The 25,779-nt window shown below is 40.6% G+C and overlaps 1 protein-coding gene across 1 annotated transcript in view; it reads left to right on the top strand.

Moving 5' to 3' along the window:
- Positions 1 to 25,779, top strand: part of LOC134226967 (5-hydroxytryptamine receptor 1D) — a 287,059-nt gene that overhangs the window by 159,814 nt on the left and 101,466 nt on the right. Inside the window, exon 3 of the mRNA XM_062708117.1 lies at positions 48 to 164. Coding sequence (XP_062564101.1) covers positions 48 to 164 — 117 coding nt within the window. The remainder of the gene's footprint in view (positions 1 to 47; positions 165 to 25,779) is intronic.

The following is a 25,779-nucleotide window of genomic DNA, read 5'->3' on the forward strand; positions in this document are numbered from 1 at the left end:
AGCTTTATGATCAGTTCAGGTGAATTGAAATGCTTTTACACTCACAGGCCTTGCTACGTGGAGCTTTATCACAACAAAGTGCTGTTATCTTAGTCTGTATGGCGGTCGACCGGTATTTGTGCGTGCTGCATCCTCGAATCTATCATAAGCGGTCCAGTAAAAAAGTGAGTATTACAGTTCTGATCAAAATATATTCGAAACTTTTTTAATCGTAATTGACGTCCAACTGGTGAATATTGATGAGGGGAGCCGGATTTTTTTAACATTCACTTTGTTTGACTTTGTTGCTTTCAATGACTATATCCTGAACCCATTACCAGAAAATAGCGTCTTTTTATTGTTAAATCATATATCAAAATAAAACATAGAACGAGTTAGGAATATTTCAATTAACAGTTCCTAACGTTATCTATTTGACTAAACGATTATCGACTACATCGTGCTCGCGTTCTTCCTTATCAGAAGACATGAAATTAAAATTCCTCACAAGAAAACGTCTCAAAAGTTGCTTCCTGACTCCATATGGATTACGCTGTTCGTCGTACATTCGGTACACTATAATCAGGTCACAACCTCCAATGGAACCCAAAGCTTATAATCCAAATCTCGCACAATACCTATTGCGAGAAAGGGAATCCCTCTCGATGGTAAAGTGAAAACATGTTATGGTCCTTCGCTTCGAGCTACATGGCACGATTACTGTTTCCGGGCACGTTCCTCATGTTCGAGTATTTAGGGGTGGAATGTTATTCCATTTTCTCTTTTTCGTAACGACCAGACATACCGGAGGACTAAAGGCTGCAAAGATTTTCCAGTCAGCCGCATTCAGCGAAGGGGCAGAATTCTCGAAAACAATAAAATTATTGTTTCCGGATCTTATCGGTGGGCCGCCGAAGTCGTGCATGAAGCCCATGACCGGATCCGGGCTGGGTAAATATGTAAGCCCGACTACGTATGTGCCATTCGGATAGCGTACAGGCAGCAACAGTGAGAAAACATGTAGTAGCTAGTATTCCGGCGACTGCAGTTCGGGCATGCACAGAAGCAAAATTGGAATGCTTCCGTTGGATCTGCTTGTAAGTCAGCCATGGGCCCAAGAGGGACAGACGCTACCATAGCATCGATGAAACACGGAGTACCCGTTGTGCAATGGGTAACACACGATTTATGGTTTAATTAAGTTGAAGTGATAATGCTCTCTGGTGTTTTACTGCGGTACACCATCTTCATCGATGTCGGCATCGTGTTAAAACCGCCCTAGACCAAAATCTCCGAAGCAAGACTTATTGCCAGCATGTGTCTTGAGGATTTTACGACGAACTATAAAAACGTACTGAAAGATGATGAATCGCTTATTTTCCATTTTATACTGGGTAGATGATGTGGCAAATTATCTTCGATTTGTGACAAGTTATCTAAATTAGGTATAAAGATGATTTCAAGTACTTTTACACTGGATTTAAATTGGGCACGTGCCAGAACTCAAGTGAATCTTTCGCACAAGACTTCTGGTTTGTTTATGTTAGAGATTGAAAATGAACATTTTTGTAAAATACATGTACAAATACATGTAAAATACATGTAAAATACGTGTACATAATTTCAACAAACATCAGAACATCTGAAAAGTTGTCTGATTTTGAGCGTATCAGGCGGGATTATTAACGTAGGACCACTTACGTTTTTCTTCACTATACCGGGTGTGTCATTTCAGTATTTCGGAATCGAGAGCGTTACGCTGGAATGGAACCCTCCCCTCGGATATGTTATCTGTAATGTAAATATGCAAACGATTTAACATTGGCTTCATTCTCGATATTTTTTCCAATGGATAGGGAATAGGCGTGATGAAGCTGTACTTTGCCTTTGTACTATAGAGTGAATCCTATAGCTGACCACGACCCATACAATTGCAGTAATGCTACGCTTGCGTGTAAGGCTTTGAGACGATTAGACAACTTAGAGACCATTTCTTCACCTTCGCTTAACTCTTAAGCGGCACTTACTTATACGCTTGAACTAGGATACTCGTCTGAGAAGAGGTGACCTTTAGCAATAGAGACAATATACTGACATCAAAACGCAACATAATCTACAATGAGTATACTGCTTCTAACCGCAAGTCGAACACATCTGTAAATGGAGCCCCATATACAGATGTGCTCGACTTGCGGTTAGCGGCAGTATAGCATTGAACTGAATAACGTAAGAAACATGAGGTAGCTAAAGCAAACAGAGTAATAAGCGAATTGAACGTGATAAGCGAAATGACACAGTGCGAAACATTTGACTTAATTATGACTAGATTGACAATAGATTGACAATAGATAGACGTAAAGATCGACCATAAGACTTCCTAACCCTATAAACAATTCGAAGCTCAAGAAATGTTTGGAAACTCATTGCCTGTTGAATCTTATTTGGAGGCGATTTCGATTTCGATCAAAATCTAGTGCGTTTATTATTGTTTCAAAATACATTTTTATTCAAGTTTTCTACCTCCTTGTCATCATATCTACAATAAGACTAACTATCGCGAAAGATGATAAACTAATTAATTTTTGAACGAACTTTTTGAGCTACATTTGTTCGATGAAAACTGCAAATTTAGAAAAAAAAAATGACTGACTGGTTTTTGTTTGCGTTAACATTGTAGTAGGGATAGTAGTGATGATTACTGATCTCGTTGAAATTGTGGAAACGATGGTTGTTGATATAATAATGGTGATGTTGTATGGTTATGCAAGTGTTAGTGAAAAGGTTAATGTACAAGACGGTATTGGTGGTGTTGACATAATGACAGTAGAAGCTAGGTAGAAGGTAGAGTGGATTTAAACGGGATGGGAACATGTTCGCAGTGATTATGAAGAAGGAAATGCAATATTGAGTTGAGGTGCTAGAAGTGGAAATTACTAGAAATAGTTAAAATATTCGGTCCAATGAAAGCTAGTGGAAGTGTCGGTTCTTATATGATCGATTCATTGTATGTGTGTTCATGACTGTAAATAAGATATATTTGATGACAGTGACAATAGTAATTGTGATAATGATGGTGGTGAAAACGATAATAATTGGAAGGGATTATTTTATAGAAACTATTAGGATCAGGCCTTAAGGTGAAGCGTTGTGACACTCAAATTGCTATGTGATTGTGTCATAAAAATCAACAACCATGGATTTGTAGTGGTGGAAACTTCCAATACCAATTCAGTAAGCATACACGTGGGCTTCATTTTTTGTTAACATCCGACAACAGTAAACATTGCACGCATTCGGAAGAATTCAGCCCAATTTAGAAGCAGTATTATTAAATACAGTTTAAGTATGGGATTAACTGATGGAATTTGTCAGAAAAGCATCAGCTTTTCATCAGCTTCAGAGGTAGAATATTTATGAATTATGTTTTCACGATGCTGGCTGTTTATGTTTACATCCTCTACCGTTCTTGCCAGCTGCTCAAACGCACCAATAACAAGATCATTTTTTGCCCCGATTTATCAATTTTTACAATGCACCCCAAAACAGAATCAATTAGATATTATTATTGCGTTAGGAAAAGATTGATTAAATTAATCGATATTTTACATGTTTCCGCTGCGATTTCACAATAGTTCATATCGACATCACTGTCTGCTGCTGATCAATGATTGCTTGCATATGACGCTACCGGCGACGTGCAGAGTGTTGAAACCGGCGACGTCGTCGGCATAGTGCCTTACTGGGGGGATTTTTTTGACGTAGAACTACGTCTGTCTTTTCTATATTATACATCTTTACGATTGCAAAAAAATCGAAAAACGTCACGAAAATATGATAGACTTTGATCGTTAATATCTCAGCTGTTTCTCGATAGATTTTAAATTTTCTTGGACCACTCGATCAACGAAGATTCAACGCTTTATTCCCGATGTACACTGAAGTCGTTTTTACGCGGTTTATTTTTACACAAATCGCTTTTTACGCATTTTTTTCACTAGAATTTCGGGCTAAACGCGGTTCATTTAGGCATATTTTGGAATATATGCGGTTTATTACATTGTTTTAGTTTACGCGGCCCCTATCCTCCGCTGACTCCTGACTCCAGTGTGTTACAATATTTATGTATGATTATTTACTACTGAACACTTGCTAACAGTTTAGCAATCGGTTTTAGTGAATCAGTCAATCTCGTAAGTGCATCGCAAGCTTCTTCTTACATGGCACTACATTCCAACTGCAACTTGGCCTGCTTTTCAACTTAGTGATCTTTTAGCATTAGGAAAATAAGTTCAAAAGTAGCATTTACCAATGCAATGCTTCGAATCGAGATACAATTATCGAACGACTTTTACTCTCTAGCGAGTTTTTATCAATTGATAATTTGGATATGTGATCGCTTGAGAGTATTGTTCGTCATCGATTATTTGAAAATTTTATTTTATAATCCTTTTCAAATTTTGGTCTAAAAATTATATACATCACCAATGCTACATCGTAATGCTCACTCAATCTCAGCAGACAATCACGAAAACTGCCACGTAGTTCTACGTCACCTTTGCGTACAACCCGATTGGGCTGCACCTTTAAGTTTTTCACTTTGTTCACTTGCTTATATATCTTCGCTAAATTAGCGCAAGGTGATAATATCATCATACCGCCGCATAAATTGAACTTAGAACTAAGTCCAGATTTACTTTGATGGTGGAGGTATGTAGGCAATGGGGGCAGCAGGGACTATGTCCAAGGGCTTGACGATCCCTCCCCAGGCCATCTGCAAGTTGTGGCGCCTGCCTAGGATGTGGTGGGGTTTGACAGTGGGCCCTGTTAAACCTCTATAAAAAGCTGCATGTATCCGCAAGTAGGCTTCGCCAAAGCGATCGTGTGCCGCTCAAAGCGCACAAGCCCAAGTCCTGGTGTTAGGTGGGACGCTAAACAGCCCTGACACGATGGCCCTCCGACGAGACGAGAGGGTTGCGCAGGCCAAATAAGCCGCCTGGAAAACCAATAATTACGAACAATATAAGAGATAATGCGACTCGATATAATCGGCAAAGACCTAGGCGACGAATAAAGGATCACGATTGGGAGCTTGGAACATGGAACTGCAAGTCGCTAGGATTCGCAGGTTGCGACAGGATGATCTACAATGAATTACATGCCCGCAACTTCGAAGTCGTGGCGCTGCAGGAGATTTGCTGGACAGGACAGAAAGTGTGGAAAAGCGGGCATCGAGCGGCTACCTTCTACCAAAGCTGTGGCACCACCAACGAGCTGGGAACCGGCTTCATAGTGCTGGGTAAGGTGCGCCAACGCGTGATTGGGTGGCAGCCAATCAACGCAAGGATGTGCAAGCTGAGGATTAAAGGCCGTTTCTTCAACTATAGCATCATCAACGTGCACTGCCCACACGAAGGGAGACCCGACGACGAGAAAGAAGCGTTGTACGCACAGCTGGAGCAGACATACGATGGATGCCCACTGCGGGACGTCAAAATCGTCATCGGTGACATGAACGCGCAGGTAGGAAGGGAGGAAATGTATAGACCGGTCATCGGACCGGATAGTCTGCAAACCGTGGACCGTAGACTAGCCCAAGAATACGCGCAGCAGCTGGAAGTGGCACTCCCAACGGAAGAGCAGCTAGGCGCAGCGTCTCTTGAAGATGGCTGGAGAGATATTCGATCTGCCATTGGTAGCACCGCAACCGCTGCATTTGGCACAGTGCCCCCGGATCAGAGAAACGACTGGTTTGATGGCGAATGTGAGCAGTTAGTGGAAGAGAAGAATGCAGCATGGGCGAGATTGCTGCAACACCACACTGTGTGACCTGCTGCTGCGCCAGGAAATCACCCATTGCGCATCATTGCACTCGGCGGAGGTATCGCCTTACTTGGATCACTGTTGCACTCTGACTGAGGGGGCCGATGCTTAGCTGCTTGCTCGGCATTAACACCGAGACGGCATAAACAGTATATAATATAGAGTGGTATATAACAGGGCTGTCTTGCCCCACACATCCCCCTTTCTCTCCGGATTTTTCATTAGTCTCCTGCAATTATAACTTGTTTTTCTCTTTTATTGCAAATGTATTATTGAGCTGTAACTTTTGGTAATAATACCACTATAAAGATTAAACTGCCGCACGCAATATGGCATTCAAAGGTCAAGGAAATCAAAAACCATTTCCACTGGAATATTGCCCGACATTCAGGCAATGATCAGATATTTCCGGTTTTAACAGATGAAGTTTCCTCCAACAGTTGGTCATTCACCTCTTCCATATGCTCCAAGACTCCAACTGCAAGTTGGGCTTCCACGAGTATTGTTCTGGTCTTCTACCTGTGGAGGGCCGTCACATTTTGTAGGTGGTTAATACGGTCGGAGCGTCTTATGGAGTGCAAAGTTAGTATGACTTTCTACTACGATTTTATCGTGTCCATCTTCAGCTGCTGGGCAAATCACAGCAACTCAACACCACGACCTTCTCCTACGAAATATTTCACAAAACTGTAGGCTGATTCTCTCATCTATCACTTTCCCATCTAGGGCTAATTTCTAATGTATATACCCTTTCATTCGGTTCATGTCATTTACCATACCCGTCTCAATCCCTACTACAGATACGTCTCCGAATTCCTTTGTTGGTACTGATTTCGTAGATCTTTGGTGAAACAAAGTACACGAATTCAATAACCTCCATAATATCAGCTCCGAACTTTCTCTCGAAGTTTGATTTGTCAAACTAACTTATGCGTTGTTTAGCGCATCTTTGTGCAAATCCAACGCACTATGTCCGAATTTGGGTTTCTTGCCTGTATATCGCATGCTAGGATGTCATAAACACCCGCTCTCTCGCATGGATAAAACACGCTTGCAGTTCGGCGCTTTCTTGTGCATCCTCGCATTCCTTCAAAAGCCTTCATTCCTTACTCAAGCAAAATTAACGGCATCGTATAGCAGATAAGCAAATTCGGCATTTCCTATCCGCTCTTTTTACTCCCGTTTTTCAATCACACACACATTCTCTAGAAATATGTTTCGATATCACTTTATGTGCCACATTCTGTTCAAATTTGAGACGATATTTTAGATATATCAGCGCTTGCAAAATATCAGAAAAAGTTATATGAAACTGTATCTGAATAATACAAACATCCCTAGACAAGACTGATCACCATTGATACAAACTCGTGGTGCAGCTACATTGTCTTCTTTTAAGTCTTTTTCTGTCATGTACATCGGCTTTCGCGTGTTCATGACTGTAACAGGTTTCCTCCATCTTGTTAAAGTTACGTGTCAAAGCACCAATGCTGACATTTCTGAACGGATCTTATACAAATCATACTAATAGAGTGAATCTATACCAAAGCGTAGCTCTGAATGTTCCGGAAAGAATCGGAAGCATTCATGTAATTTGAAACACTCGTTTTACCCGATCAAACTCGCCTTGACTAATCTTGCTAGTTTGTCCGAAATCTTACATTCGTGTATTAACTGCCATAGCAAACGAACATGATACGGATTTATGTACTCTATTCTGAGATGTGCTCATAACATGTAAGCCAAGTTGATCATATGCTCGTTACTTCTGCCTCATACGCAGCAGGTCGTGGGATCAATCTCAGGTTCAATTCTCCTACTTTTTCTTTCCACATATATTTCTAATGTTTTAGCAATCGCAAAGATTGGAAATGTACTGAATACCGTTTCCATATTCTATCCTTTATCTACAACTTGACTAATTCTAGCAGTAACGGTTAGAAACCATCGCTTCGGCATCCAATTTGAATATTCCACCCTTTTGTTACTATTAGATTGGCAACCCGTTAATGAGGATGAATTTCTTCCATAGGGCTTACCCCGTAGATTCCAATAAAATTCTCGTGGCGAGTGCAGAAGTGGTTTTGGTTTGCAGTGGGCATCCTAAATTCCTTCCCATCTTCGGTAGCCCGAAAGGACGTGGCCACCGCCGTTTATTAACCACCATTAGAGCTTTTAAGCTGTGCACTTCTTCTTCTTCTTCTTCTTCTTCAATAGCACCGATAATCGAACTCGCTCCGGATTGGCAATCCTACGCCTTAGCTTGCAAGGCTACTGGAGACCCCTGTGCACATTGATGTTGGAATGCATATATCATGCCTCAGCAATTGGCTCTCTATGCAATTGCGATTGTTCAGGTCAATCACGGAGTAGCAACTACGACATGTAAGGTTATCATGCTTATGCTTCACTTTGTAAATGCAGTGTTCTTCTCATAAGACAAGAGATAATTTTGAAGTATAAATATAACATAGACCTCGGCTGATTTTAATCATTTTTGGAATGAAACATCGTGATTTCACATGAAATAAAACTCAAGCATAATGCATTCTTCAATATTATGAGCGAGTTTTTTTAAAGCATTAGGCTTCCAATATTAAAATTTGGGTATGATTTAACCTTAACCAACATGGTTGAAGATACATTAAATATTATTACTGACATTCGATATTAGCTGCACCAAGTTGCACTTCGCGATGGGACATCACAATTGCTAAGCTTAGTACTTTATTTTGCAATTTGCCATCAAGTCTCTCCAAAAGCACCATCGCGGCATCCACAACTTTCGAAATTCCAATATTACTTTCTCTCTCTCCCTATTCGGCGATCCAGTAGAAGCATAGGCTTCTAGTAGCACCGTATTCATCAGAAGCATTTTATCAAACCATGCTACAATAAGCAGAATTTGGCAGATTATTATGGATTTTGGCACTTATGGTACCGATACTTTGGCTGCTAGGCTGAGGCAAACTAGATATTTGATACAGGTGAGTCTTTGGTAATTTTAAACTAAGCTTAGATTGCGCAAGTGAACTAACCAAGTCGCTTGATTTGAAAGTCTAAACTCCTTCGTTCAACTCACTCTCAGAAACCTTTGGCAAGTCAAATTAATTTAACAGAAATGATCAAATGACTTGCCTAGTCAAAACGTAGCAGATACTTTTGGATCAACGCCCCATTGTTGTCTCCTCAGGAACATGCTTTGTGCTTTCTAGTGCTCTTGACACACCCTTGAGTTTTTCAGCATCAAACTATTTCAATTATGTACGGTAATCCTTTCAAAACGCGCACACCATGCTTTGAACTGCGTTCCAACTGGCAAACCTTCCTTCCAATCTGACGGTCATCATAACTCACATATCATTCCAACTTTACTTGGCGATCTTCCCAAAACGCCATTACGGTTCTCAAAACAAACAGAAAAAATCCCAACTTTTCTTGACGTCGTCCCATTGGGGTCCTTAAAACACGGAAATTATTTCAGCTTCACTTGGCTAGCTTCCCAATACTCCATTGTGGTCCTAATCATTTTTACTTTATTCGGCGTTCTTCAAAATACGCAAATCATTTTATCTTTACTTGGCGGTTCTCCAAACACGTAAGTCATTTAATTTTTACTTGGCTGTCCACTAAACACGTCATTGCGGTATTCAGAACTCGCAAAATATCTCAACTTTTCTTGGCGGTTTTGAGAACACACAAACCATTTATTCTTTACTTTGTGGTCCACCAAACACGCCATTGCGGTCCTCAAAACTCGCCAAACATAATCATTTAATCTTTTCTAGGTGGTCTTCCAAACACGCCATTGCGGTCCTCTAAACACGCAAAACATTTCATCTTAACTTGGCGGTTCTCCAAAAATGCCATTGCGGTCCTCAAAACTCGCAAAAGATTTCATATTTACTTGGCGGTCATCCAAACACGCCATTGCGGTTCTCCAAATTCGCCAAACATAATCATTTAATCTTTTCTTGACGGTCCTCCGAACACGCGATTGCGGTCCTCCAAACACGCAAAACATTTCATCTTAACTTGGCGGTTCTCCAAACACGCCATTGCGGTCCTCAAAACACGCAAAACATTTCATCTTAACTTGGCGGTCCTCCAAACACGCCATTGCGGTCCTCAAAACTCGCAAAACATTTCATCTTTACTTGGCGGTCCTCCAAACACGCCATTGCGGTCCTCAAAACTCGCAAAACATTTCATCTTTACTTGGCGGTCCTCCAAACACGCCATTGCGGTCCTCAAAACTCGCAAAACATTTCATCTTCACTTGGCGGTCCTCCAAACACGCCATTGCAGTCCTCAAAACTCGCAAACATTTCATCTTTATTTGGCGGTCCTCCAAACACGCCATTGCGGTCCTCAAAACTCGCAAAACATTTCATCTTTACTTGGCGGTCCTCCAAACACGCCATTGCGGTCCTCAAAACTCGCAAAACATTTCATCTTCACTTGGCGGTCCTCCAAACACGCCATTGCGGTCCTCAAAACTCGCAAAACATTTCATCTTTACTTGGCGGTCCTCCAAACACGCCATTGCGGTCCTCAAAACTCGCAAAACATTTCATCTTTACTTGGCGGTCCTCCAAACACGCCATTGCGGTCCTCAAAACTCGCAAAACATTTCATCTTCACTTGGCGGTCCTCCAAACACGCCATTGCGGTCCTCAAAACTCGCAAAACATTTCATCTTTACTTGGCGGTCCTCCAAACACGCCATTGCGGTCCTCAAAACTCGCAAAACATTTCATCTTTACTTGGCGGTCCTCCAAACACGCCATTGCGGTCCTCAAAACTCGCAAAACATTTCATCTTCACTTGGCGGTCCTCCAAACACGCCATTGCGGTCCTCAAAACTCGCAAAACATTTCATCTTTACTTGGCGGTCCTCCAAACACGCCATTGCGGTCCTCAAAACTCGCAAAACATTTCATCTTTACTTGGCGGTCCTCCAAACACGCCATTGCGGTCCTCAAAACTCGCAAACATAATCATTTAATCTTTTATTGGCGGTCCTCAAAACACGCAAACAATTTCGAGTCTTCTTCGTTCCACTTACCAACACGCTACCGCGACTCTCCCTATTCGCACTACCGCTTCCAAGATAAACACAAAAAGCCAACTTCCTTTTTCTTTCAGGAATTGACGTTTTTTCTCTTAGATTGCGCAGTGGGTGATTTCCATGACGCAGTATTATAATTAGGCATAATTGTTTTAACATTATTCCACTTGATGCTAACAAAGAAATGAGAAGTAAAACCTGCCACTGTCGCCAAATGTGTGACCTGCTGCTGCGCCAGGAAATCACCCATTGCGCATCATTGCACTCGGCGGAGGTATCGCCTTACTCGGATCACTGTTGCACTCTGACTGAGGGGGCCGATGCTTAGCTGCTTGCTCGGCATTAACACCGAGACGGCATAAACAGTATATAATATAGAGTGGTATATAACAGGGCTGTCTTGCCCCACACACACGAGGGCGAACGAGGCACGATATAAACAGGCGCGGAACAGACAAAACTCGATTTCCGGAGGAAAAAGCGCCAGCAGGAAGATCGAGACCGTGAAGAAACGGAGCAACTGTACCGCGCTAATAACACACGAAAGTTCTATGAGAAGTTAAACCGTTCACGTAAGGGCCACGTGCCACAGCCCGATATGTGTAAGGACATAAACGGGAACCTTCTTACGAACGAGCGTGAGGTGATCCAAAGGTGGCGGCAGCACTACGAAGAACACCTGAATGGCGATGTGGCAGACGAAGATGGCGGTATGGTGATGGACCTGGGAGAACGCGTGCAGGACATAATTCTACCGGCTCCGGATCTCCAGGAAATCCAGGAGGAGATTGGCCGGCTCAAGAACAACAAAGCCCCTGGGGTTGACCAACTACCAGGAGAGCTATTTAAACACGGTGGTGAGGCACTGGCTAGAGCGCTGCACTGGGTCATTACCAAGATTTGGGAGGAGGAAGTTTTGCCGCAGGAGTGGATGGAAGGTGTCGTGTGTCCCATCTACAAAAGGGCGATAAGCTGGATTGTAGCAACTACCGCGCGATCACATTGCTGAACGCCGCCTACAAGGTACTCTCCCAAAGTTTATGCCGTCGACTAGCACCAATTGTAAGGGAGTTCGTGGGGCAGTACCAGGCGGGTTTTATGGGCGAACGCTCCACCACGGACCAGGTGTTTGCCATTCGCCAAGTACTGCAGAAATGCCGTGAATACAACGTGCCCACACATCATCTATTCATCGACTTCAAAGCCGCATATGATACAATCGATCGGGACCAGCTATGGCAGCTAATGCACGAAAACGGATTTCCGGATAAACTGACACGGTTGATCAAAGCGACGATGGATCGGGTGATGTGCGTAGTTCGAGTTTCAGTTGCATTCTCGAGTCCCTTCGAAACCCGCAGAGGGTTACAGCAAGGTGATGGTCTTTCGTGTCTGCTATTCAACATCGCTTTGGAAGGGGTAATACGAAGAGCAAGGATTAACACGAGTGGTACAATTTTCAATAAGTCCGTCCAGCTATTTGGCTTCGCCGACGACATAGATATTATGGCACGTAACTTTGAGAAGATGGAGGAAGCCTACATCAGACTGAAAAGGGAAGCCAAGCGGATCGGACTAGTCATCAACACGTCGAAGACGAAGTACATGATAGGAAGAGGTTCAAGAGAAGACAATGTGAGCCACCCACCGCGAGTTGGCATCGGTGGTGACGAAATCGAGGTGGTAGAAGAATTTGTGTACTTGGGCTCACTGGTGACTGCCGAAAATGATACCAGCAGAGAAATTCGGAGACGCATAGTGGCCTAAAACCGTGCATACTTTGGACTCCGCAAGACGCTCCGATCGAATAGAGTTCGCCGCTGTACCAAACTGACAATCTACAAAACGCTCATTAGACCGGTAGTCCTCTACGGACACGAGACCTGGACGATGCTCGTGGAGGACCAACGCGCACTCGGAGTTTTTGAAAGGAAAGTGCTGCGTACCATCTATGGTGGGGTGCAGATGGCGGACGGTACGTGGAGGAGGCGAATGAACCACGAGTTGCATCAGCTGCTGGGAGAACCATCCATCGTTCACACCGCGAAAATCGGACGACTGCGGTGGGCCGGGCACGTAGCCAGAATGTCGGACAATAACCCGGTGAAAATGGTTTTCGACAACGATCTGACGGGTACAAGAAGGCGAGGTGCGCAGCGGGCAAGGTGGATCGATCAGGTGGAAGATGACTTGCGGACCCTCCGTAGACTGCGTGGTTGGCGACGTGTAGCCATGGACCGAGCTGAATGGAGAAGACTCTTGTATACCGCACAGGCAATTTCGGCCTAAGTCTGAATAAATGAAATGAAATGTAGGCAATGTATGAATTAAATTTATCTGTGCATATCAGGGTGGGTAGGGTGGTTGATTGTTTGACTATGTTGGTAAGCCGCAAGGCAGCCATTCCTAATGACTTGTCATGAAGCCTTAATAGTGACCATTTGAGCAACGTAGCTTAGGAACGTCTGTTATTGATCTAAAATAGAGGCTCATAGAAGCAAATTTATTCACCGGATCAACAGGGAATAGACCCAGTGTTAAGATAGTGATTATGGTGAAAACGGTGATCAGTGATGTTATTAAAGGGGACTATTTAATAAAACTATTTGGATCAGGCCTAAAACAGTGACCATTTGAGCAACGTGGCTTAGGAACGTCTGTTATTGATCTAAAATAGAGGCTCATAGAAGCAAATTTAATTACCGTGGGGAATAACAGGGATGGACCCGGAGTAGAGTTTGAGTCGAGAGACTGCCAACGGGTTACATGAAAAAAAAAAGAAAAAAAGAAAGAGAAACTTATTCTTAACAAATTAATATAATAAGGAGATAATGTATATAATATATATATATATGTATATATAGATACCATCATTATATGAAAGCGTTTGGTACGGGAGGTCCACGCTTTCTTCCTTTCCCCTCGATTCCGGGATATGAGAGTACTTCGGATACTCAATTATTCCAAAGTTGCTTATATTCCGGAATCATCTCTGCGGCACATACTGCGTAGTTGGCCTGGCCGTAAGAAAAGAAAAATGACGGAATATAGAAACCGTCATTTTCCAGGATGCTCTCAAGTATAGGCTACGCAAGTATGAGATTAGATTAGATTAGATTAGAGACTGCCAACGGGTTACACAAAAAAAAAGCGTTACGCTGGAATGGAAGATTTTAAACGTAAATAGCGTCCATTTGACTGAGTCGAGCACCATGATAAACCTTTAATTTAAACATTATGACTTACGGGCAAAAATCCGTTCCGAAAAATGGGAACATAGTTCATGATTCCAGTAATCCCGAACATTTTCATGGCATGAGAATATACCATGAGCTTATTTCATGATTTCATATATTATTTTCATGTAACGCATCAAATGCGTTACGAATTGATTGTTAAGATTGAAAAATTTAAAAAAAGGCTTCACATGAGGATGGAACTCGAGTCCGCTAATTGAAAGCCCAAGGGGCTGCTTTGCGGCCGTCCTTATCAGGGCCATTCATTTGTGATTAGAGAGAAAGTTTACACCGAGATTTTCAAAAGATGGAAATATCAACCTATGATTGATTACAAATACCTTCCATTGCGTATTTGCCTTACGTAACATCTTTGAGTTTTGTTTGAATCGTCACATTACTGGCAGGCCCAGTATGCTAGCTCCATTGTTCAGTTAGATTGAGTTTATATGTGAGTCAACGTTGTCAGTAATGAAGAGCTACTTAAAAAGGACATTTAGTCGAAAGAACGTCGAATGGAAATTTAGTCGAATGTTGAAAGTGCTTAGTAATAGGCAATTAGTTAATTGGATAATTCGTCAATAGATTTTTGGTTAAATTTGAATAAATAACTCACAAGATACAAGGATGAACTGAATTCAGTTGACATTAGGAAGTTCAATCAGCAGCGGAAGAAACGAATACGGAAGCTTTTTTAAATTTACGGAAGCCTTTTTTAAATTTTGCTATTATTTATTCTTTTTATGAATCCATCATTCTTTGGACAATACTAGAGCAATAATTATGCGACTTTTTGAAACACCGCAATAAATAATTTATTTTTTATTAGGGTAACAGTTCCGATCTCCATCTCACTGAACATATATTCATCTTAACGCGAAACAAAGGTATACAGGATCAATAACGACGCTTCTTTTTGTTAACATGCGTGCTCACTGCTGGAAAAATCACAAAAACAAGAAACAAATCAAATTGCTTTCCATCCATGTTTTTGATGAAAGGAATATCGGTGCCATGAGATGAATTCCAGGTGCAGTTCCCCTATTATTTATTACCCAAGCAGCACAACTTGTTTCACTACTGAACATTTCACTGTGTTGCAACTATTCGGAAAGAAACCATCTTTGCGTATGTGCCATCAAATATAACTCTCTTGCAATCTTAAAAGAGTACTGTACGCACCTGTACGTACATTATACACTGAGATAATTCCCCATCTAAAATATATGTGCACTGCACATAAATTTTTGCAATCAAGCTTTGCAAATATATTTTATTGGTCTTGCACATAGAATGAGAAAATCTGCTACCCTTATATTTTATATGCACTCATTAATAGAATTCAAATGCATTTGAAATATTTATTATTAGTTCATTCCAATATGTTTTAAGTGCAACAACTAATAATAATCATTTACCCGGTTTTTAAAATCGTTAAAGCTGATTTAGCATTTCAATTCCTTGAAATGAAAAAAAACAATACATGCGAAGAAACTCTAATTTTTTTTACGACTTTTACACGACTTTCTGCCTACTAGAGGCCTACTACCATTTTCGGAAACTTCCCGATTTCTAGCCAAAGTTCACAAATTACGTAACGCGGTAATGGCAGTACAGTTCTTATACGCTTCATATCGAATAAATTTAATTATCCATACAAAAGGTGATACACAAGAGAGGAAAGGGATATAAAATTTCGTTACGTAATTTGTGAGCAGGCCTTTCTATTCGCCGGTAATTTTCCTGCTGTAGAAGAAGACTTCAACAACATGCGGTTCTCTTTCGCTGAATATGATGAAGGATTGACTTGACTTCCGCGGCTTCCGGTTACAAAACGACGCAGGCAGTTCAAGGTGTAGTACGTGATTTTCCTGCTCATCGGTAAAACGGACGCCATCACTTCACTTGATGCCCTGCACTTTACTTAATGGCTAAGTAACCGCTCCTCCTGCCATCTGCACCCCACCATAGATGGTACGCAGCACTTTCCTTTCAAAAACTCCAAGTGCGCGTTGGTCCTCCACGAGCATCGTCCAGGTCTCGTGTCCGTAGAGGACTACCGGTCTAATGAGCGTTTTGTAGATTGTCAGTTTGGTACGGCGGCGAACTCTATTCGATCGGAGCGTCTTGCGGAGTCCAAAGTATGTACGATTTCCAGCCACTATGCGTCTCCGAATTTCTCTGCTGGAAGCCCAAGTACACAAATTCTTCTACCACCTCGATTTCGTCACCACCGATGCAAACTCGCGGTGGTGGCTCACATTGTCGTCTCTTGAACCTCTTCCTATCATGTACTTCGTCTTCGACGTGTTGATGACTAGTCCGATCCGCTTAGCTTCCCTCTTCAGTCTGATGTAGGCTTCCTTCATCTTCTCAAAGTTACGTGCCATAATATCAATGTCGTCAGCGAAGCAAACGAGCTGGACGGACTTATTGAAAATTGTACCACTCGTGTTAATCCCTGCTTAATCCCTCGTAATCCCCTTCCAAAGCGATGTTGAATAGCAGACACGAAAGACCATCACCTTGCCGTAACCCTCTGCGGGTTTCGAAGGGACTCGAGAATGCCCCTGAAACTCGAACTACGCACATCACCCGATCCATCGTCGCTTTGATCAACCGTGTCAGTTTATCCGGAAAACCGTGTTCGTGCATTAGCTGCCATAGCTGATCCCGATCGATTGTATCATATGCGGCTTTGAAGTCGATGAATAGATGATGTGTGGGCACGTTTTATTCGCGGCATTTCTGCAGTACTTGGCGAATGGCGAACACCTGGTCCGTGGTGGAGCGTTCGCCCATAAAACCCGCCTGGTACTGCCCCACGAACTCCCTTGCAGTTAGTGCTAGTCGACGGCAGGGTTACTGGAAATCGCATCAAGTAACTCGCATTCACTCATATTTGGCGAAAGGAATCGAAGCAGAACGATGAACGATGCATCCCGAATGAACAGAACAATATCTATCTTCCTAAAGCGGCCGAGTTACTCTGTTAGGAATATGTTTTGTTTTTATTCGTACTGCTTTAGCTTCGGATTCGATTCATCGCCATGTGGTGAGTGACTCCGGTGTGTGAATATGTTTCGTACTCTTCGTACTGTTTATGCATCGGCCTCGATTCATCTCCATCAGAATTCGGAGATTTGCAGAGGAGCGACATCCAATTTTTACTATGGTTTTTGACAGGTTTGCCTGTTCGTTCTTTTTTGGGGGATAAATTTATCCCCCAGTGTCAAATCACCCCAATACTGATTTATTTTGCAATAGTATGTGCGTGAATTTTGAATGTTTTCGTTTTTACAGGAGAATATGATGCAAAACGCCCATATCACTCAATAATGCAACATTATACAATCATGAGAAAATAGAAAAAAATAAACTAATTATCAATTAAAACAATTTTACACTCGATTCCATGCTTCAAACTTAAGAATGTTCAACTTATTTGCTCAATTATTTAGAATGCTATTTGCACAAGGTACTGTCTATGGCTTTGTTCGTTTTGTATCATTTTCACCCTCGCAATTGTTTATGTTGCATTCGCAGTGCACTCGTATTGGTGATTCAGAAAAGATGTGACAAAGATGGCGTAGCTTGTCATCCCCGTGGAGGTTTGCGATCAGATGCGATGACGATTGGCGATGAGTGGTGATAGAAAAATTGAATCATCACGATGGGCCGGCAAACGGACAGCGAGCGATGCAGACCGAGAAAATAACCTAGGCATGAAGTTAGGTTCAATGGGTTCGACATTGCTGCTCGTCGTAGTTTCCATGTGTTTTTTGCATATTGAAGGAAGCAAAACGCATTTGCTTATAATTACACGCGGTACTCCTCTTGGAAAACGACGCACCGCGCGTAGAACACTGAACAGTAGTTAAGCATTCTGAAAAACAAAGATGTTCCGCCAATTTTGAGTTTCAAAATAATGTCGGACGGGTTCTCCAAAGGTATTTCCGAAAGAATGTATCTCCAAATGTGTTTTCTGAAGAAATTTCCCCAATTCCTAAGAAATAGTTGTTAGCTTGTATATCCCGCAGTCTGTGAGATTAAGAAATAAGTCATCTTCTGCAAAGTTGTTTATTATATAAATACAATTTCTATTAACGCAAGATTAGTTTGAACTTCAACCGCTTAGTGGCATTAAAGTGAATTGCGTTGAAATCCTATTTCAAAACTAAATAGCGCTTTCAGGGGCACGTAACTCCAAAAGCAAGCGACAGGCAGTAGCGAGAAGCAGTTTTTTACCTATGCTCTCTTGCAGCACACACGAAAAATGGATTCCAGATGTGCTTATTGTCTAGATATTGTCGTTTGTTCATGGAAAACGCGAGGTGAAGGCTGGGACAGCAATTGTGGCAACCATTTTGGACTCAATTTTTTAGGTTACGTAACCTGTAAGATTCAGTAAGTGTCCGTCTTCTACTAAAGTTGTTCGTGTAATCAAAATTGTGATGGAAGTTCAGTTTAAAACCCAAACGCTTATCAGTAATGCACAGCCAGAAATGCAATTTAATTTTACGTTTATTTTGTTGCTCATACATATTTGGAGATTGAAAATAAACGCAAGTAGAAACGAACGTTATAAAATATTGTATGAGACCTTACAATTTTGCAAACTTTTCTTACAATATTTATTTGTGAGCTTACATTTTTGTATAAGAATCTAACAATTTCGCATATGCTCAGGTTTTGCCCAATTGTTTTTCAGATATTTCCAAAACAAAAACTGCTATTATTTTGAACAATTTGACCTAGTGTGTAATTTTTTAACGAGTGGTTAGCAAAATTTGACACTAAAGATACATATATGTAAACTACAACATATTTGTATTTCACTATCAAAATTTATGCAAAAGTGGGTAAAACCGACACCTTAAGCAACTTTACAGTTCCCCAATCTATAAAGCAATTTTCCGGTCTAGAAATTTCATACAAGCATACTTTGGCTCTTCATGCATCAGTCCATGAGGTCTCAGGACAATATTTCTTGATAGAATTTGATTTATGATGAAAACACGAACAGTCCATCTTCCAGTCCAAACAGCTGGGGTGCGGGTAAGATCGACACCACATGAGGGTAAAACCGACACATCGAGTCGTTATGGAATCGAACATCAGAACAATTCTAAATGATGTTACCACATAATTGAAAATGTTTAACAACATTTATTTTGATGTTTGTGTATGAAATTCATGTTTAGGGGTCACTCATAAACGATGGTTGAACAAAATTTCATATATTTAAAATCATCACCAAATATCATATTTTATTTAATTTATTTTCTTTAGTCGGTCCGGTGGAAAATATATAGAGTAAAAGAATGTTAGTAACAAATTTACTAACTTCTATAAATATTGATCTACATTTGAATTTCACTTATTTTAAAAAGTTGTTTATAACGGCGATTTAAACTAAATGTATCCCGCGTAGAGGAAAATAGCTCAATAATATCAAATGTTGATAAGATAGCAAAATGAGATATGGACATGATTGATATAATAGATAAAAGATCAGGCGACAATATCAATATTTTGCACTAAAATATCATGAGGATATCAAGATATGTTATTTGTAATAAGTGATCGATATCAAGTGCCATTAGTTTGTTCTTATCCATAGCATATCTTGATATTTAAATGATATTTCGGTGCAAAATTTTGATATTGTGGCTGTAGCCGCCCAACGTTAAGTCGCGGCGTCCGACTTCGACGCGTGTTGTACACCGTCGAGAGTTTTGAGCGCAGGCATACTGCAACGAGGTAGTGGTCGGATTCAATATTCGCACTGCGGTAAGTGCGGACGTTCGTGATGTCGGAGAAGAATTTACCGTCGATTAAAACATGGTCGATTTGGTTTTTCGTTTCTTGGTTAGGTGATCTCCATGTGGCTTTGTGGATATTTTTGCGGGGAAAGAATGTGCTACGGACTACCATTCCACGGGAGGCTGCAAAGTTTATACATCGTTGGCCGTTGTCATTCGATACGGTGTGCAGACTATCCGGTCCGATGACCAGTCTATACATTTCTTCCCTTCCTACCTGTGCGTTCATGTCACCGATGACGATTTTGACGTCCCGCAGTGGGCATCCATCGTATGTCTGCTCCAGCTGTGCGTAGAACGCTTATTTCTCGTCGTCGGGTCTCCCTTCGTGTGGGCAGTGCACGTTGATGATGCTATAGTTGAAGAAACGGCCTTTAATCCTCAGCTTGCACATCCTTGCGTTGATTGGCTGCCACCCAATCACGCGTTGGCGCATCAGTACTGCTACATGTAGAACGTATAAGGATATTGTTCTTGATTGTTTGATAATTTTAAACTGGTTTTAAAAATGTTTTTGTCGAGTTTTATGATTTTTAAATTTGAGATAACTTAGATCAATCATTTATCCATAGAGAAAGCGTATGCAAACGCCTTACCACAAATTTCCTATAGTTTTATGAACCGAGGTCAATTTATGTGGAATGTTCATGGTTTTGGATATATTCCTGGAAGCACTGAGTTCACCTCCATCCCGGAAGAAATGGCCACTAGCAGATCGGCTTCGAAATCCATCTTGCGACATGTCAAACTTCATGATTTTGCAAAACAAGTACACTGGAGTACATTTCAGTGTTCTTTGATCGAATTGGCCACCCTCTGGGTACTTCCAGGGCCTGGTTCTCTTGGGGAAGTGGTGATTTTACATAATAATTACACTGAACCACTTTTTGACAGATTCCGATCGAACTGGCCACATGGTTGATATCTACTGCCGCATCGGTACAACCTAGAGCGACTGATATAATCTGATGTCGCCAATGTGCAACATCTCTAGGCAACGTTTCGGAAAGATGATGAGCTCGAAGGAGCCCCTTTTTGATTTTGTACGAGAAGGACGCAGCGCTAACGATTGCGCTGTAGCAAGGTACCCGCCAGAACGTAGATCTCTATAGACTAAGATGGAGATAGCAGATACTGAGTGCTGCCATCCAACAGCTCAGGAACAATGAGAGTCAGGTTCCGAGAACACCGGGAAGGTGATCAGTTCGATCGAAAGTCGTCTAAATGTGCTTCAATGTTATTTTACGGAGTCATGAAGTTTGACATCTCTCAAGATGGGTTCTAATATTGGTCACTTGCCCAGAAGGCGCAGGTTCCCGAAACACCCGAAAGGTGGTTAGTTCGATCGAAAACCACCGACAGTGTGCTTGTTTTGTAAAATCATGAAGGTAGGTTAGGTAATCTCAGTACTCCCTGGAATATATCCGAAACCATGGCCATTCCACAAGAATTAGCCTCGGTTCCTAAAACTATAGGAATTTTGTGATCGATTCCAGAAGATTGCTTGAAAATGGTGGTGGCTGGCCCAATTATTACTTCCGGTCTTTTACTATACTTAGTATAGTAATAGTCAAGCATTCGTTCTACATATTACTAATATGGGGTAAGCGTGGTGAATTGTTATAGAATTTAAAAAGAAAACGAATGCTAAGACCAAGTGCCACTGGATGACTCCAAATGGGCCAGTATAATGTGGGTGGGATAGTCAGGGTTTAACTAAATTAGCTAATAGTATAACTTATTTTGCCACGCACCAATTTCAGTATAATTTGTTTCTACGAATCAAATTCCTAGAAGTTAGGTTTTCAGCATTACTTAGCGCAAGAGAGGGTTTAAACTCTGCGTTAAACTGAATTTTATTCGCCGATTCGGGGCGTTATCATGAGTGATCAGCACTCATGGAACACATTGTTTAACGCGAATGTCAGCCGGGTTCGATCAAAAGTGTAAGATTTAGTGTAATTAGTTTAATTATTTTTATTTTTAGGCATCAAACGTTAGGAGCATGTTTTCAGCGTCGCACAGCCCAGGAGAGGGTGTAAGCTCACAACGGTATAGTGTAGGCCGTCCTCGATTGGGGTCCTGTGGGTCGCATGTAGTGGCTGTGCTCGGGGCAGTTATGTGTTGAAAGCGGTTTCGGGGCAGTTAGGATTGAGTTTTAATATAAACAGATGTAAGCATATGCGGTATTTCGAAAAATTTCGTTTCAGGTGGTTCGAAACGAAATTCCGCGGAATTTCGCGGAATTTGAGCATGGCGAAATCTGATTTCTTGATTTCGTTTCGTTTCGTAAAATTACAAAAATTTCGCTAGAAAAAACTAGCTTCTAACGAAATTTAACGGAATTCCGCGGAATTTCGAAACGAATTTAAACTAATCCATACTTTATATTATAAAATTTTTTTGGCTGCGCCGCTTAACTAAATCGTTAAGTTGTTTTCAAAACTTTAGGTTATACAAATTTTTCTATTACAGCTAACTAACCCCATTCTTAGTCGACAAATACGTAAGTAGTTTTCTTCTATAAAACGTCTTCAGTGTTTCCATGATTAAAATTTTGTGATATTTTTTACTATTTGCACAATATTAATGCGGAATCGATCGTGTTGCTGCTGGTCATGGGACGGCAGCTAGTCCGGGAGAACGCGAAGTGATAAAAATTTACCTCGCGTAGCAGAAATTTGTTTAACCAGTGTGCAATCGATCATGTTGATGCTGATCACGCCAGCTAGTGTGGGAGAACGCGAAGTGATAAAACTAATGTCTGCATCAAAGAGCACAAAATTATTTAGTGCGGAATCGATCGTGTTGTAGAAGATTATTAAACGAAGCACATTGATCTTGCGATGCATTGATGTGAAACACAGTTTTCATCTTCTTGTTTTCAAAATAACTTCGTTTACAATAAATATTTTATAATAAATAATAAAAAAATAAATAAAATAAATAAATTGACTATAAGCACCGTTATTGACCAGCATCGTTATTGTTCATGAATTGGAAACTCCGAAGCAAGTATACAATAAGAATAACTTTTTTGTATCCCAAGAATAGGGGAATAGGTTCGGTTGTGGGCACCCTTTTGTCTTTGACCCATAACTTTGGCCCTAGTTGATCTCATGCCGACATTTGTATACCAATGGAAAGCTAGACTGTGTACCTTATTTCAATCAATTATGTCTAAATAATTATAAAAACGGCATGAAAACGTCATTTGAAATAAGTTAGGAAGCAACTAAAATGATGTTGAATGATTTGTTAATAAAATAAGGGTGCCCACAACCGAATTTCGCTGCCGTTTTGGAAAACGTAGAAAAAAAACCCAGATTAATCCACCTACAGTGAAATTTTGACCCTTCCTAAGTCGTAAGAAAATATTGTCAGACTCCAGTATTTAAAACGAGATAAAAGTACTGAACTTCCCACCGCGATTGAACGTATAAAGTGACAAATTAATTGCCTACCAAAAGGCGGATTTCATGGGTTGGGTTTTTAGAAATCGTCGAAAGTATTTTTAGTGTAAACTACCATTAAAATCATTAACATTAAACGTATTTTCGGTTTGTTGTTTTAAAACAACATTGCGCATTTAAGGGTTAAATAGCTGTTGTAACATTGTTAGTAATTATCGTAACGCTGGCATATACATATACTCCTAATTTCCGGAGACCTCGATATTAATTAATCCAGAACTAACTAAATCGCAATAATAACATATATATCGCCTTATAGATGCCTAATTGTGTAAAGCCAATCTTGTTTAATACCTTAAAAATGAGCGAGATTTATATGTTAGTAAATTTCAGAATTTGCACACATACGCATACAAACATGCATATAAGTAGTCTGTTAGTGTCTCAAAACATGCTCACATTTGATATCTAGCTTCCACTGAAGAAATTTTTGAATTTCCTTGAAATTTTTACGTTTTACGCCTGGAAGATGTGGATACATAGTTAAGTATCTCACTAAATAAAAACAAATCTAAGCATTCGTCTTAAAATTTTGACTAAGTCAATACTGTAAAACCATGCTGACAAGATAATATGAAGTATGCTTCAGCATAATTACATAATTCTTAAGTGAACTAAGGTTTTAAACGAAATTTGAATCCGTATATGAAAATCCCACAATTTCTTTATTTTTATATACTTACTTATATAAAACTGATATAAAATTGATCAGATTCAGGAGCACACGCTCCACGATGAATTCCTATGAAAGCGGCACAAATGCTGGGGTATTGCCTTATCGCCAATGGTATATGTATGCGGCGAGAATGTGGCGATTTATCACAGATTGCCTCTTCAGTTATTACAACTCTTTTGGTCGCAAAACAGTTATTCGACTTCGAAAAAGTTAAATCAGAATTGCGTACATAATGTAAAACCAATTCAATAAAAATTCCGCGGAAAAAAAATCAAAATTTCGTTTCGTTTCGAAAAATTTCGAATTAAATGAACCTTGATTTCGTATCGTTTCGAAGTCTCGAAAGAAATCTATATTTCGTTTCGTTTCGATCCGAATCAACATAGACATTTTAAATTTCGTTTCGTTTCGTTTCGTTAGCAAAAGTGTGTTATCGCATACCCTTAAACAGATGTAGGATTGAACAAAGTTATAACCTTTAAGGTTCATATTGTGGAGACTATTGACAGCCAAAGCGTTGAGGATAAGCTTTTAGTTAGCAACTGAATTAATTTATCCGATTTGGAATGCTAGATTGAATAGTAGGTATATATGGACAATAATAGAAACTATATACAGTTATCGTTTTATTAAGTATTGAGGATATGTTTTTGGTTAAGTTGAGTATCAGATGGGCATGTGTGATATCCATTAATAAGACAGAATTATTAGAACTGTATTTTTGTCTTAGTAGTAAGATTAATTACTTACTAATGTTTTGCGGGCCGGTGAGTGAAAGCGGCCCAATTCTTTTATCTACCTCTTTCCAGACGACCAATGATGAAGATATTCATAACAACCACCGTCAATACAGGAAGGCTGTGTTCACAACGTGATTACTTCAAGGACAATCCCAACATCTTCTGTGAATTGCAGATAAGTATTGCGTTTATATTTTAATTGCACTGAGCTCGTTCTAATCTGATCGATGAATGAATTTACTTGTCACTAATCAATATCATTAGTAAATTTAAATATTCCCGTAGATTAGAAAAGCAAGTGCATATATTTCTATTTTATGGCAACATATCACAACGAAACGGACCCTTGGGAGCCTTAAGTAAGATCTCGGTCCGGTTGCATCTAAGGAGATCTTAGTGCAGTGCACACCGAACGTGTTGCCCAGTAGACGTTTCGCTCAGCGGTATTTAAATACAACGCAGATAGGCTATGGTCAGAGGGTGCGTTGATATTACAAGATTACAAGATTACAAGATTCCAGAAGATTGCTTGAAAATTCGTTAGAATCCGGCTGAGCTGCATGGTTTTCAATTATGAGTTTTGCCGTAAAATAGGTGTTGGGGACATGCGCCTTAGAGACCTCTGAAGTGAAAAATGAGCTTTTGTGTTCGAAACATGAATCAAAACAATACTTTTCCAATATTTTTGTTTGAAATTGTTCGCCATTACGCACTTTTGTTCGAGGTACCCTAGGGGTACGTATTCCCCAGGTTGAGAACCGCTGACTTGTGGGACATATCCGTCACTCATTGATCTTTTCGCTGATTTATTCGTTACTTTCTTTTTTTTTGTCGGTCCTAAAGAAACTTATTTAGAGCTTTTTAGTAGATTGTTTTCACTTGTCATAAAACGAGTTGTAACTTTACAGATACGTAGTTTGACCTCAACAGGAACGCCGTCTTCAGTGTCCCTACTGTAC

The sequence above is a fragment of the Armigeres subalbatus genome, chromosome 3 (assembly GCF_024139115.2).
Source record: "Armigeres subalbatus isolate Guangzhou_Male chromosome 3, GZ_Asu_2, whole genome shotgun sequence".
Taxonomy (NCBI): Eukaryota; Metazoa; Arthropoda; class Insecta; order Diptera; family Culicidae; genus Armigeres; species Armigeres subalbatus.